Source organism: Scyliorhinus canicula, chromosome 13 (genome assembly GCF_902713615.1).
Source record: "Scyliorhinus canicula chromosome 13, sScyCan1.1, whole genome shotgun sequence".
Classification (NCBI taxonomy): domain Eukaryota; kingdom Metazoa; phylum Chordata; class Chondrichthyes; order Carcharhiniformes; family Scyliorhinidae; genus Scyliorhinus; species Scyliorhinus canicula.
The window spans coordinates 136298223-136312173 of NC_052158.1; the positions used below are offsets into that span (position 1 = coordinate 136298223).

The window sequence follows — 13951 nt, forward strand, 5'->3', positions numbered from 1 at the left end:
CTGTAATGAGGTTAGGAGCTGAGAGACCCTGGCGGAACCCGAACTGAGCGTCCATGAGCAGGTTATTGCTGAGTAAGTGCCGGTTTATAATATTGTTGATGACCCATTCCATCACTTTACTGATGATCATTGGTAGACTGTTGGGCTAGTAATTGGCTGGGTTGGGTTTTTCCTGTTTCTTGTGTACAGGACATACCTGGGCAGTTTTCCACATTGCCAGGTTCTCAGTGCAAAACTCCTCAGTGCAAAAGGAGATTAGGAAACCATTTGTAACTAGCGTCCCGATCTCTCGATCCCACAACATGACTCCCAAACCCCACCAAGCTCCAACTCAACGATAAGGAGGTCCTCAGGCCCCCTCCCACACCCACACAGGGCACCTCTGGCCCATTCCACAGCTTGGGGAAAATGCAAGCCTGGGACCCTGGCAGTGCCAACTTGACAGGGCCCCTGCCAGCTGGCAGTGCCACTTAGGCACCTTGGCAGTGCTAGGCTGGCACCCAGATGACACTATCCAGGGTGTCAGGTTTGCACTGCTAGGGTGCTAGGCTGGCAGTGTCTAGGTGGCACTTGCAGTGCTCGGGTGTCCCCACGAGTGCTGTTCCATCTGGTCCCCATTTGTGGGGATCAGCACTGAATGACGCTTGTCCGAGATCTCAAAGGCGAGAGAGTTAACTCTCAGGCCTTGGGTAGATTGTGGGAGTACGGATCAGCTGTCTCAATCTAATATGCAGATTTGCCAAAAATTGATCCCTCTCACAATGGGTGGGATTCACATTGTGACATCTCGCGAGATCGCATTAGATCTCACGAAGCAGAGCGAGCCGGTTAGATCTGGGAAGAGGGATTACCCGGCACCTACCGGTCATGTTATGCTGCGCCGTGTTGCCTTTCAGGCATAATGCGTCGGTAGATCTCGCCCATAGTCTTTAAATCATGCAGGTCACCTTTCTCCAGGGTACCGATTGAGATTGGGATGATGAGGATGAAAGATCTGAAGGCAACATGGAGTGCATTGACAGTTAGAAACCCAACACCATAGCTTGCACTGGAGGTCTTGTGGCCCAGTGAGTGGAGTCACTGCCTCTGAGCCAGAAGCTCTGGACTCCAGTCCCACCCCAAGACTTGTGGCCAAGAAAGGAGCATTCCTAACGTGGCCAAACAGATTGGCTGGGATTCTCCGACCCACGCCGCCCCGACGCTGGCTCGCCGATTCAGGGCGCCCGTGGGATCACTGCAGCGCCGGTCGGGGGCCTTGAAAGCGCCCCCCCATTCCCTCCAACCCCCCCCCCCCCCCCCCCCCCCCCCCCACCGCCCCCCGGTGATTCGACGGGCCGAGTGCTATCTGGCAGGCTGGGTCCACGCGTGGCCGGCGCCATGTTGTACGGCGCGACCACTGCAGGTCATCGCCGTGCACGGACTCGGCAATTCTCTGGCTGTTTATGTTGGTAATGCTGGGGGTTTTAGGTGGCACGGCTGCTAGCCACCCCCCCCCCCCCCCCACCACCAGTCTGAGCATCGGTACAGGGGCGCCGTCTACTTTTTCATCATAAAACTAGACACTTCCTCCGGACATAGCGTCAAAATGGGAGAATCCAGCCTATAGTTCCCGGAATGAATGCTGGCAGCAGAGAATGAGAAGCAGTTTAGGTTGTAACAGTGGGAGAGCCAATTGTGGGTGCTGCAGTGAGAACGCCACAGGTGGACGGAAGATTGTCAAGATGAAATCTGAACCTTCGTTAATGGGTGGAACCTTACCACAATTTGGCAAAGTGTCAGCCTCGACAGAAACTGGCATTGAAATCTCCAGTTCCACGGAACAGTTTTCTCACCAAATGTTGAGCCTCTTAGACAAAGAGAACTGAGTGGGTGTGGTTTACACCATCACTCTGGCAGGGTCTCAGAGAGCCAACTGTCAGCTCCAAAAAGATCATGTGCCCTTATTAGCATTGATGCCTAATGGCCCCCAGCCCATATCGCGGAGGTATCAACACCCCCCCCCCCCCCCCCCCCCACCCCCCACCCCCACAATGTTCTGTGACTTTCTGCTCCCCGCCCCACATCCACCACCGTTCCTGAAAGGTAGGGGCCTTCAGCAACCCATAGCAGGGTGTCCTCACGTGGGGGGAGTGTGGGGCAATGCACACATTTTCGGTGGGGGGGGGGTGGGAAGGGTGACATTGCCTGTGGGCTGAGGGTGTGGGGACCCTCAAGCTCATTTAGAGATCGGGACACTCTTTCAAAATGGCGATCCGATTTCTTTGGAGCCCATCTCATCAACGAGTCCAACTCCTGAAAAATTTTGAAGTGTGGTCTAGACCAGGGGAAACAAATGACGTAAGTGTGGGCAAATACCGCTGTGGATCTTACCGAAAAACACATGAAACACCTTGCCAAACTCGCCCAAAATGACATTTAAAAATGTTTCCGTTAAATTGCTCCCATTAGCTCCAATAATGAGGAATCTTTATGGGTAGAGCTGAGAAACACTCAGGGGCAAAAAAAAGTTAGTGGAGGTTGTATGTAAACCCCCAAACTGCAGTGGTCATGTTGGGAATGACATTGGACAGGAAATTAGAGATGTGTGCAATAAAGGAACATCTGTAATTATGAGTGACTTTCATCTGCATATAGATTGTACAAATCAAATTAGTCACAATACCGTAGAGGAGGAATTCTTTGATTGGATACAAAATGGTTTTCTGGACCAATACATTGAGGAGCCAACTAGAGAGCTGGCTATCCTAGACTGGGTATTGTGTAATGAGAAAGGAATAATTGGTATTGTAGTTGTGTGAGACCCCTTGGTGGATTTGTGACCAAAATATGATAGAATTCATCATCAAGATGAAGAGTGATGTAGCTGATTCTGAGACTATTTTCCTGAATCTTAATAAAGAAAACTATGATGGTATGAGGTTGGCTTTGATGAATGGGGAAACATTGCTTAAAGGGATGACGGTGATAGACAATGGAAGACATTCATAGAGGGCATGGGTGAACTGCAACAATTGTTAATGCCTGACTGGCACAAAATTCAAACAGGAAAGATGACCAAACCATGGCTTACAAGAGAAACTATTGATGGTATTCGATCCAAGGAAAAAGCATACAAATTGGCCAGAAAAAAAACAACAGACCTGTGGATTGGGAGAAATTTAGAATTCAACAAAGGAGGACCAAGAAATTGATTAAGATGGGGAAATTAGAATACGCGAGTAAGCTTGCGGGAACATAAAACTCATTGGAAAGGTTTCTAAAGGTAGGAAAAGAGAAAAAGATTGGTGAAAAAAAATGTAGGTCCCTTACAATCAGAAACAGGGGAATTTATAAGAAATTGTTGACCATGAAAGGAGGACACAAATAACATACCAGAAATGTTGGGGAACACAGGGTTTAAGAGGGAGGAACTGAAGGAAATCAGTATTTGTAGGGAAATAGTGTTGGAAATATTGATGGGATTGAAGGCCAATAAATCCCCAGGGTCTGATAATCTACATTCAAGAATACTTTAAAAAGTGGCCTGAGAAATAATGGATGCATTGGCGGTCATCTTCCGGGATCCTATAGACTCTGGAACAGTTCCCACAGATTGGAGGGTAGCTAATGTAACCCCACTATTTAAAAAGGGAGGTAGAGAGAAAAAAGGGAATTATAGACCAATCAGCCTGTCATCGGTAGTGGGGAAATTCAAGAGTCCATTATAAAAGTTTTCATAGCAGAGACACTTGGAAAACAGTGGCAGAATTGGACAGAGTCAGCATGGATTTACAAAAGGGAAATTATGCTTGACAAATCTTACTGGCATTCTTCAAGGATGTAACTGGTAGATTTGATGAGGGGTTTATTTGGACTTCCAGAAGGCTTTCGACAAAGTCCCACATAAGAGATTAACATGTAAAATTAAAGTGCATGGGATAAGGGCAAGTTCATTGGGATGGATAGAAAACTGGTTGGCAGACAGGAAACAAAGAGTAGGAATAAACTGGCCTTTTTCGAATGGCAGGCAGTGACTAGTGGGGTACCACAGGGATCGCTGCTGGGACGCCAGATATTCACAACATATATGAGGGTTTAGATGAGGGAACTAAATGTAATATCTCCAAATTTGCAGATGACACAAAATTGGGTGAGCTGTGAGGAGGATGCAGAGGTGCTTCAGTGTGATTTGGGCAAGCTGAATGAATGAGAAAATGCAGGGCAGATGCAGTATAATGTGGATAAATGTGAGGTTATCCACATGGTAGCAACAACAGGAAGGCAGATTATTATCTGAATGGCTATGAATTGAGAGACGGCAATGTGCAACGAGCTCTGGATGTCCTCTTATACCAGTCGCTGAAGGTAAGCATGCAGGTACAGCAGACGGTAAAGAAGGCAAATGAGATGTTGGCCTTCATAGCAAGAGGGTTCGAGAACAGTTGCAGTGATGTTCTTGCTATAGAGGGAGTGCAGTCAAGATTTACCAGACTGATTCCTGGGGTGGTGGGACTGACATTTGAGGAGAGATTGAGTTGATTAGGATTATATTTACTGGAGTTCAGAAGCATGAGGGGGGGAATCTCATAGAAACCTATAAAATTCTAATGGGACTGGACAGGGAAGATGCAGGAAGGATGTTCCCGATGGTGGAGAGTCCAAACCCAAGGGTCACCGTCTGGAGATACGGGGTAGACCATTTAAGATTCAGATGAGGAGAAATTTCTTCAGCTGGATAGTGGTGAGCCTGTGGAATTCATTACCACAGAAAGTAGCTGAGGCCAAAACATTGTATTTTTTTCAAGGTGGAGTCAGATATAGCTCTTGCGGCGAAAAGGATCAAAGGTTATAGTGGAACGAATAACAGAGCAGGCTTGAAGGGCTGAATGGCCTCCTCTTTCTATGTTTCGATGTTTGCCACTTGGGGGTCGGCATGGTGGCGCAGTGGTTAGCACTGCTGTATCACAGCACTGAGAACCCAGGTTTGATCCCAGCCCTGGGTCACTGTCCGTGTGGAGTTTGCACATTCTCCCCGTGTCTGCGTGTGTCTCACCCCCACAGCCGAAAGATCTGCAGGGTAGGTGGATTGGCCACACTAAATTGTCCCTTAATTGGAAAAAAAATAATTGGATACTCTAAATTTAATATTAAAAAATGCTTGCCCCAGTGTAAATGTTACCCAGGTCTTGCTGCATAAGGCCACAGATTGCTTCAGTATCTGACCTTTAACAAGTAGCAAATAATCCTGAACACTGCGCAATCATTCGGGAAGGTCATTCTGACCTTATGGCAGAGGGAAGATCATTGATGAAGCAGCTTAAGATTGTCGGGCCTAGGATACTACCCTGAGGAACTCTGGCAGCGATGTCCCAGGACTGAGTTGGTGTGCTTCCAACAACCGCAACCATCTTCCTCTGTGTTGGATATGACACCAATCAGTGAGGAGTTATCCCCTTCATTCCCATTGACTTCAATTTTATTATCTGACAGCACGAAACAACACAACACCGAAGAAATAAAATATCTTATCAAGTATGGAATTTCAATTTAACATATGAATTTAGGCTGTGTCACAAAGTTAGGTGGAGCACGTCCTGCAATTGTGCAGATGCAGTCCCAGAATGCCAACTGTTTGCATTAAAACAAACGAGTTGGCTTGACAGAGACGAACAAAAAGCTTCAAGTTATCCATCTTTGTTCTGTGCAATCCTTAGCCAGCTGCAACTTCTTGTACCTAGTCTATATATACTTGTCATTTTAGTTTACCCAGTCTATCATTGAAGGACATGAGGAGAGCAACAGAGACCCAGGATTTGGACCTCGCACTCGCTGGGCGAGATCCAGATGTACATATTTAAATGAGCCATTAAGCTCATTTAAATATGCTTGTGCCTGATTCTCCCGGGGCCCGTGAACCAGTGGCCTCCCCAGCGAGGCCTGGACCGGTCACCGTTTTGTACTGATCCACACAAATGTGAACCAAGCGTAACAGCACCTGGGGGGGGGGGGGGGTTCCCAGGCCATTGGAGACACCTGGGCGGTTGGGGAGAGGGCTCTCCCTCTGGCACCCAGGCATCTTGGCACTGCCTGCCTGGCTGATGGGACAGTGCCAGGGTGGCAGTGCCAAGGTACAAGGCTATTTCTTTGTTGCCAATGTGGTTAGTGTGGTGAATTATAAACCTAGTAATTCACACTGTGTTGTATAATATGTATTGTGTCCTTGTGAGCTCTCTATACGAGCCGTTGCGCAGCGCTGCCCATAGGGGGAGATGAGGAGTTTGTACTGGGCTCCACCCTTGGCTCCGCCCATGGCTCCTCCCACTAACCGGAGGTATAAAGATCTGCAGTCGTGAGCCTGCTGCCGGTTCATCTCGTCGCAGGCAGGCTCAGTTGTAAGACTATTAAAACCACTGTTCACTTCCAATCACGTGTCATGTGAATTGATGGTCTCATCAGTTAGTTCTGTGTTTAAATCACAGCTTGTTTTAACATAAAAGGTATCTATGGGTCAGCGTTATCTCATGTGGCAGAGGTGCAATTCCTCACAGTTTTACAAATTGAAAATAGCTGGGCTCTCGTCCAGGAGCCGAACATTAATCAAAGAGATTGGTTCAAGGAGGAGAGTGGGGTAGAGAGGCTGAGAGCTGAGGGCCCAGGCAGCTGAATGTATGGCAGCCAATGGGAATTTGTAACATGCCGGAACGAGAGGAATGTAGGACGTTTCAGAAGGTTGTAGTTCTGGAGGCAGCTACAGAGTCAGGGAGGAGCGGAGCCATGGAGGAATTGAAAATAAGGATGCGAATTTTAAAATTGAGGATTTCAGGGTTCGATTCAACATTGCCTGCTGATCTTTTCTCACAAGCTCTCTTTTCCTCCCATATTAACATTCGTAATTCACTCCTGGTACTTCCCATAATCACCCTGGATATTAACTAACAAATGTCATAAGCTTCTTTTTCCTGTTTTTTTAAACTTTTGTTTCATCTCCACAATAGGGAAGTATTAGCTTTGGATAAGAAAGGCATGGGAAAATTTGTCTCGACGAGGCTGAATGTTTCACGGTGGAGGAGTTAAGTCCAAAATAAACACTTATCAATCTGATGTAACACTCAAAATTAAACAGAAGTAAGTCAAATTAACTGGCTCAGTGGACTAAAAATAAACTAGAGAAACTGAACTCACAGGAAGGGTAGCAAACTTGGATACCAGAGCTAAACTCTTGGGATGCTAGCTGCTAAGACCAGTCAGAGTGACTTTCCCCATCCAGTCGATCCATTAAAACACAAAATTGTTGAAAATGCAGGCAGACAGATGGACATAGGACATTTACGCCTCATTAATGACAAAGCAAATCATATTGCAATATCATCTGTTTAAATGAAACATAACTGTGCAGACTTTGTCGACAGCTGGCCACATGTTTGGTTAATCCAGCCCTGGTGGATCTAGGGTCAACCTCGGTTTACCTTTAACTGACGGCTGCCACATTGTTAGGCCTCTTCTGTGCTCCAATCCTGCATTGCGCACCAAGAGAACACTGCACTAATGGTTTTAATAGTGGGGTTTGTGTGTGTTTCTAGAACCCAAACGAATATGCTCTCCATATGGGTTTCAGCAATGGAGCATCATGTACACCTATTACTCAGTACCATCCAACAGAAAATCCAGGGCTTGCACAAAATCCAGCAGAGGAATAATACACATTTATCAGCCCAGTACTGTCTGGTAGCACGGTAGCACAGTAGTTATCACCATTGCTTCGCAGCGGCAGGGTCCAGGGTTCAATTCCTGGCTCGGGTCACTGTCTGTGCGAAGTCCACACATTCTCCCCATGTTGCATGGGTTTCCTCCCACAAAGACGTGCTTGTTAGGTGAATTGGACATTCTGAATTCTCCTTCTGTGTACCCGAACAGGCGCCCAAGTGTGGAGACGAGGGGATTTTCGCAGTAACTTCATTGCAGTGTTAGTGTAAGCCTACATGTGACACTAATAAAGATTATTATTATTTTCATCCTGTTGCACATTTCACATTTGTCTTTTCATGGGATACATGGCTTGTGCTATGCCCCAAGAAGCATTTGGTTGGTGTTCTTGCAAGAAAAATCTTGCAAGAATATTAAAATCTGCATTTGTCTGTGGCGGATGGACTGGACCCTGCTTTCAGCGGCACAGTTGCTATTGAGTGGGCTCTGGCCTTGGAGGTGCTGTGATGATTGTTGTCAATGGTGATGTTGCCCTGGCTGAAAGTCCCAGCTCTGAGGTACAGAGCCATCAGGGCTCACTTCCAAGAATTGCGGGGTACTTTTATGAGGGCATCGGAGGTATATGAGGAGGTTCTTGTACTGGAGAGAGGACGTTCCTGTGTTGTTCCTCGTGTCTTAATAAAGCTCGTAGTCTCAAAGGTGGAGAAGATGCTTTATTGTGAATTCGTTCTCTCTTCAGAGCTTAACTTACGGCTACCTCAAATGCTGCCTGCCTGTGTGTCTGTGTCCTGCTACCAGTTCAGCCTTCCGTGAAGTGTCGTCACTTCCTGTCCCTGTGTATATATAGCTCTCCCGTGCTCCCTCTAGTGCTTGCTCAGTTGTATTGCATCTACTCAGATCTACGATCACCACAGTTCCCTGGTGGGGGCCTGCATCTGTACTGTTGAGTCCTGTTTCATGGCTTGCCGTCCACCCTGACGAGATCAGGAGAAGGAGAGGGGGGCCGAGAGGGGCACACCACTGAGCCTGGTTACTGGCAAGACGTGGTGGCAAAGTTCCCGGAGAGGGAAGGTTGTAAGGATGTTGTGGTTGCTTGCTGGTGCCATGGTTGTTTTTTGTTTTTCTTCTTTGTTATGTATATATTTGAAAATGCCTCCAATAAAATATTTTTCAAAAACAGATGTTTCAGTGATCTCGATTTGGAGGCTGGCTAGGTCTATGAGATCCGGTGGAGCATAACGTATCCTGTCATTAAGGCCAGGGGTCAGTCTGGTCCACCAATCACTAGTCCTGTTCCTGATTCTCGATGTGAGGGGTTGGAAGTGACCAAAATGATTAAGTCATCACCCCATCCAGGGCCTAGGCTGCAGGCCACCTGGGTGTTGGTGGGACAGCATGGTGGAAGTAATGATGGCTCGTGTTTCAGTTGTTGGAATCGTTATGAGATCCTGAAGAGTGCTCGTTGATCCTGCTTTTTCCTTGACTTTTGCTTTCTTCATGCCGCCGGGAAGATGTCTTTATCCTGAGACTGCTCAGCAACTTGTCTGTCATCCTGGACATTACTCCCAGATCATGTTTAAAAAATTTTTTTTTCCAATTAAGGGGCCGTTTAGTGCGGCCTATCTGCCTACCCTGCACATCTTTGGGTTGTGGGGGTGAGACCCACGCAGACACAGAATGTGCAAACTCCAAACGGATAGTGACCCGGGGCCGGGATCGAACCCTACTCCTCGGCAGCGTGAAGCAGCAGTGCTAACTACTGCACTACCGTGCCGCCCTGCTCCCTGATCGTGTTGTTGTTTGCTTGATGCTGTCTTCTTTCCTACAGGGAAGTGTGTATTATGGGTGTGATGGCCTAAACTATTGTTTATACTGATTTAGCAAATTCATGTGAAGTCAAATATGGAAAATGGGACTTGTGCGCACTTTTATTCCTAAATGTTATCATGCTTTATAGTGTCTTATAATCTTTGTGGTTGAGGGAGGGTAGGATCCTTTGACATCAAGACCCTGTCTCATTTAGAGGGATAATGAGTGGAGCTAGAGCAGGGAGAGTGTGGAAGATTCCGGTTCGTAGGGTTAGTTCATCCCCACCTCCCCCCCCCCCCCCCCCCCCCCCCCCCCCCCCCCCCAGTTAGAATTAATCCGTTTCGGGTGTTTTTTCTTTTTCCTGTTTGATTTGAATTTAAGAATTATACTTCATTGGCCTGGAAAACCTTTTGTTATCCTGGAGAGGACTTTTGGGTCAAGATTGTCTTTTCCCCGTATATGGATCTCTCTCTCTCTTTAGCTGTTTCAGTGCTATGGAGCTGATAGGGTGTCCTGTTTGTTGTTCGAGCAGACTGAATGGAGTCAGGATCCATGGTTGAGGATAGGGGATGAGGGTGGCCTTTACATGGCGATGGTTTCCACAATTTGGTTTGGGTATCCCCTCCCTGCGGATGTCATATTTGTTCTCTCTTGTGGGTGAGAGTGGTGCTGGGCCTGGTTTTGGTCTGGTCTGGTGGAATGGGGTGGTTGGGGGAGGAGGATTGGCCCTCCCTCCCAGGATTCCCAATTGATGGATGCCTTGACACTGCTTCTCCAGATCAACATCCTCTCCTGGCTAGGGCTGATGTGTTATCCGTTCTCTCCTTGTGTGAGTGGGAGTGATGCCTTGCCCTAAATTGTGTTGGATAGGTGCAGGCTCGGCAGGGGGTTTGAGTGAGAGGTCCTTCTTCATTATTTCCTGTGCTTCTGTTTTGTATAGTGCTGGACTAGGCCAGGCACAGTGCGGTGGTAGGGGTACCCTCCTTTGGGATGCTTTAGGTGGGGTGTCTGGTGGGGCTGGGCTTGGCACGCTGGGTGTGTGGGGACTTGGAAGGGCTGGGCGCTGTCCTGAACAGATATCCTGTTTTTTTTCCTCAGGGGTTGGTGAGATGCTCCCTTGTTGACTGTGTGGGTGGCTCTCCTCCTCAATAGCCCGGAAGATGAGAGGTTTGGGTTGGATGCTCTTTCCCTGTTATTCATGTGATTAGTTCTGATGGTTTTGCTCTTCCTTCTTTTTCTAAGCCTGAGGTTGAGTCCTCAGCTCCATCTCTCATGTTGCCTGAGCTACTTGTGTCGATGAGCCGAAGGGCCTCTCCTGCACTGTATTTTGCGATACTTGGAGGTGAAGTTTAATTATGGCCATGGTGGGGCTGGCTGGGTTCCAGTGTTCAAGCTGTTTAGGAGTGGGTTCATTTTCAGTGTTTGTTTTATGGTGGTGTTGCCTTTTCTCCTGGTCGGTCCTGGTTGGTGGGTGGAATAACCCCCATGTGGCTCACAGGGATACCCTGATTGATCTCCCCCTGGGACACGTCTAATATGAGGAGCTTCCCCACTAGATGGCTGAGCCCGTCCAGCTGGGACTCATAAGAACTTAGTATAAAGGCCGGCCCGGACAGGGACCGGGATGTTGGTTGTCCCAACGGGGCTGCACTTTGTAAATATATTCACTGCCGTAGGCAGACGCCTTATGACCATAGGTACTTCAACGTTCACCTTACCAGTCGGCTTCCTGGGTCTTAAAAGTGGCGTTGGGTTGCCCGATGCCAGGGGGAGGTGGGTCAGCAGGGTCAGTTCTTTTTTCTCCCCCCCCCCCCCTCCCTTTGACTTGGACCGGAATGATTATCCTCACTCAAGTTTTGGACTTCATGGTTATCCTGTCATTCACCTTGGCAGCATTTTGTCTGCTTGTCAGGTGAGTGCTCCATACCTCTTTGGTTCCTCCATGTGTGTTGTGGCGGGTCAGGACCTGGGCTGGGTCCTGAGCTCTCATCGTCGTGGAGGTCAGTTCCGGTAGCTTTGATCTTTTCTCTATTCTTCTGTGGGAGACCCGAGGTCTGAGAACAACTTGGACTTGTTGGTTGCCAGTCCTGTCTTCATTATTTTCTGGCTATATGATCGATATTGGTTTCGTTCTGATGGGGGTTAGATTGTGTTTTTGGTCAGGTATGTAACTTCCCCTTAGAGCTGAATTTCTTGTGGACTTTCTTTGATTTTTTTTGGTAGTGCTGGGTATGATGTATCCGTTCTTTGTTTCTGCATGGGTGCAGTTGGGTTTGATATCTGACAGAGATGGCCCATGTTGGGTTACCGATGCCTCCAGTGCTCCTGTAGCCGAGAGGTTTGTGTGCACCCAATCTGGCTGCGAGTCATGCGGTGTGGGAGGGCGTGCACCATCCTGTCGTGTTTTTAGGGCTTCATCCTGTTCTTCCTTTGTCTTCTGGTGGGGTCATGGGAATGTTCAGCTTTGCCTGATGACTGCGCTGAGCCAGTGGTGATGCTGTTCTTCTGGCCTATTTTGTGCCCATGTATGTTGAGCCGTTTTATTCCACTCTCCTTCTGTGCGATATTAGTTTGTAACTTTATTGCTTCTGTTTCTAAAATGTAAATTCTAATAAATATACTTTTAAAAACAATCTCTGCTGCCAGTGCCCACCTTTCACTAAATCCCATTCACCCTTCACCCCTGTGCTGCATTTTCTACATTAAGTGCACAATATAAATAAAGATAAATGCAAGTTGTTGTTGAAAAAGCCTGATTCATAGCTGTCTTCATTGTTTTATATCAAGCGTTTATCTGTAAAAGGAAACATGCAAATTTTAAATGGAAGTGACTTCTTAATCTGCATTTGTTTTCCTTATCCATGCCACAGTTGGCCGCAGCCATCACTTTCCTCAGTTTTGGAATTATAGGAGCATTCGTCTGTGTGATTGTGGATGGTGTCTTCACAGCTATAAATATTGTGAGTTACATTTTTCTTTCAATTTAAAACAAATTGACAGGTACACTGGTCCTCAAGAAGCAGAATAGATTAGTTGCCCTCTCTCAGTACTCTCCAACAATAAGACACCCTTATGTGGAATTATACAACATTATTACTGACCTTTGAATGAGACATGAAATCTGAGGGCCACCTTTACCTCATACAATCTTTCAAAGGAATATGACATATCCTGTGGCACTTATCAAAAACAGATGGGGGTGGGGGGAGTTCTACAGACAGATATAGATAGATAGGCTCGGAGATTGGGCCAAAGTTTGGCAGATGAAGTTTAATGGAGGCGAGTGTGAGGTCGAAAAAATAGAAAGGCAAATTATTATCTAAATGGAAAGCAGATTCAAAATGCATCTGGGCAGAGCGATCTGAGTGCCTTTGTTCAGGAATCGCAGGAATTTGGTATGCAGGTACAGCATGTAATTAAAAAGGCAAATGGAATGTTACCGTTTATTGCAAAAGGATTGGAGTGTAAAAGTAGAGAAGTGTTGTTGCAATTGTATAGGGTGTTGGTGTGGTGGTATGATTAGCATAGATGCCTGCCATTGGTGCAGAACACCGGCTTACCATTGGCCTTGGTCGGTCATGTGCCTCTCGACCGGTTGGTTGAGACCAGTCATGTGACGGCTCCCCGATTGGTCGAGAGGCTGAGTTAACCCCGCCTCCAGGGCGGGGTATAAATACCCAGTACTCCCGGCGGTCGTCCTTATACTGTAATCGACCACAGGGCTAACATCTAGCTGATTAAAGCCATACTTTTGTCCAGCAACTCGTCTCGCGTTCAATTGATGGTACATCAGTTGGTGAGACCACATCTGAAGTATTGTGTCCAGTTTTGGTCTCCTGATTTGAGGAAGGATGTGGTGGCATTGGAGGCAGTTCAGAGGAGGTTCACCAGATTGATTCCGGGATTGAAAGCGTTGATTTTTGAGGAGAGATTGTACAGTCTGGGCTTTTACTCGCTGGAGTTTAGAAGAATGTGAGAGGATCTAATCGAGGTGTACAAAATACTAAATGGGATTGATAAGTAAGTGTAGCTTTCCTTGTGGGGAAAGCTAGAACGAGAGGTCACAGATATAGGTTGAGATGCGATAGATTTAGAACTGAGTTGAGGAGGAACTACTCTCGCAGAAGGTGGTGAATCTGTGGAACTTGCTGCCCCATAGTGCGGTGGAATCTGAGTCATTATTGGTTTTAAAAAGGAGATAGATATATTTCTGATGAATAACAGGTTAAAGGGATATGGGCAACAGGTGGGGAAGTGGATTTGAGACCAGGAAGAGACCAGTCATGTTCTGATTGAATGGCGGAGCAGGCCCAAAGGGCTGAATTGCCTACTTATGCTCCTAATTCCTATGTTCCTATACTCTCCAGTGACCTGGACAATAATTCAAATTGAGGTTAGAAGTAAGGAACAGGAGTTGGGACATAACAGCAGGTCTGAGGCAAAAAATGGATTTTCAAAT

General features: G+C 47.0%; 1 protein-coding gene across 1 annotated transcript in view; it reads left to right on the top strand.

The window, feature by feature from the left end:
- Positions 1 to 13951, top strand: part of LOC119976361 (transmembrane protein 255B) — a 109834-nt gene that overhangs the window by 64628 nt on the left and 31255 nt on the right. Inside the window, 1 exon segment of the mRNA XM_038816845.1 lies at positions 12363 to 12452. Within this exon segment, the coding sequence (XP_038672773.1) occupies positions 12363 to 12452 (90 nt within the window).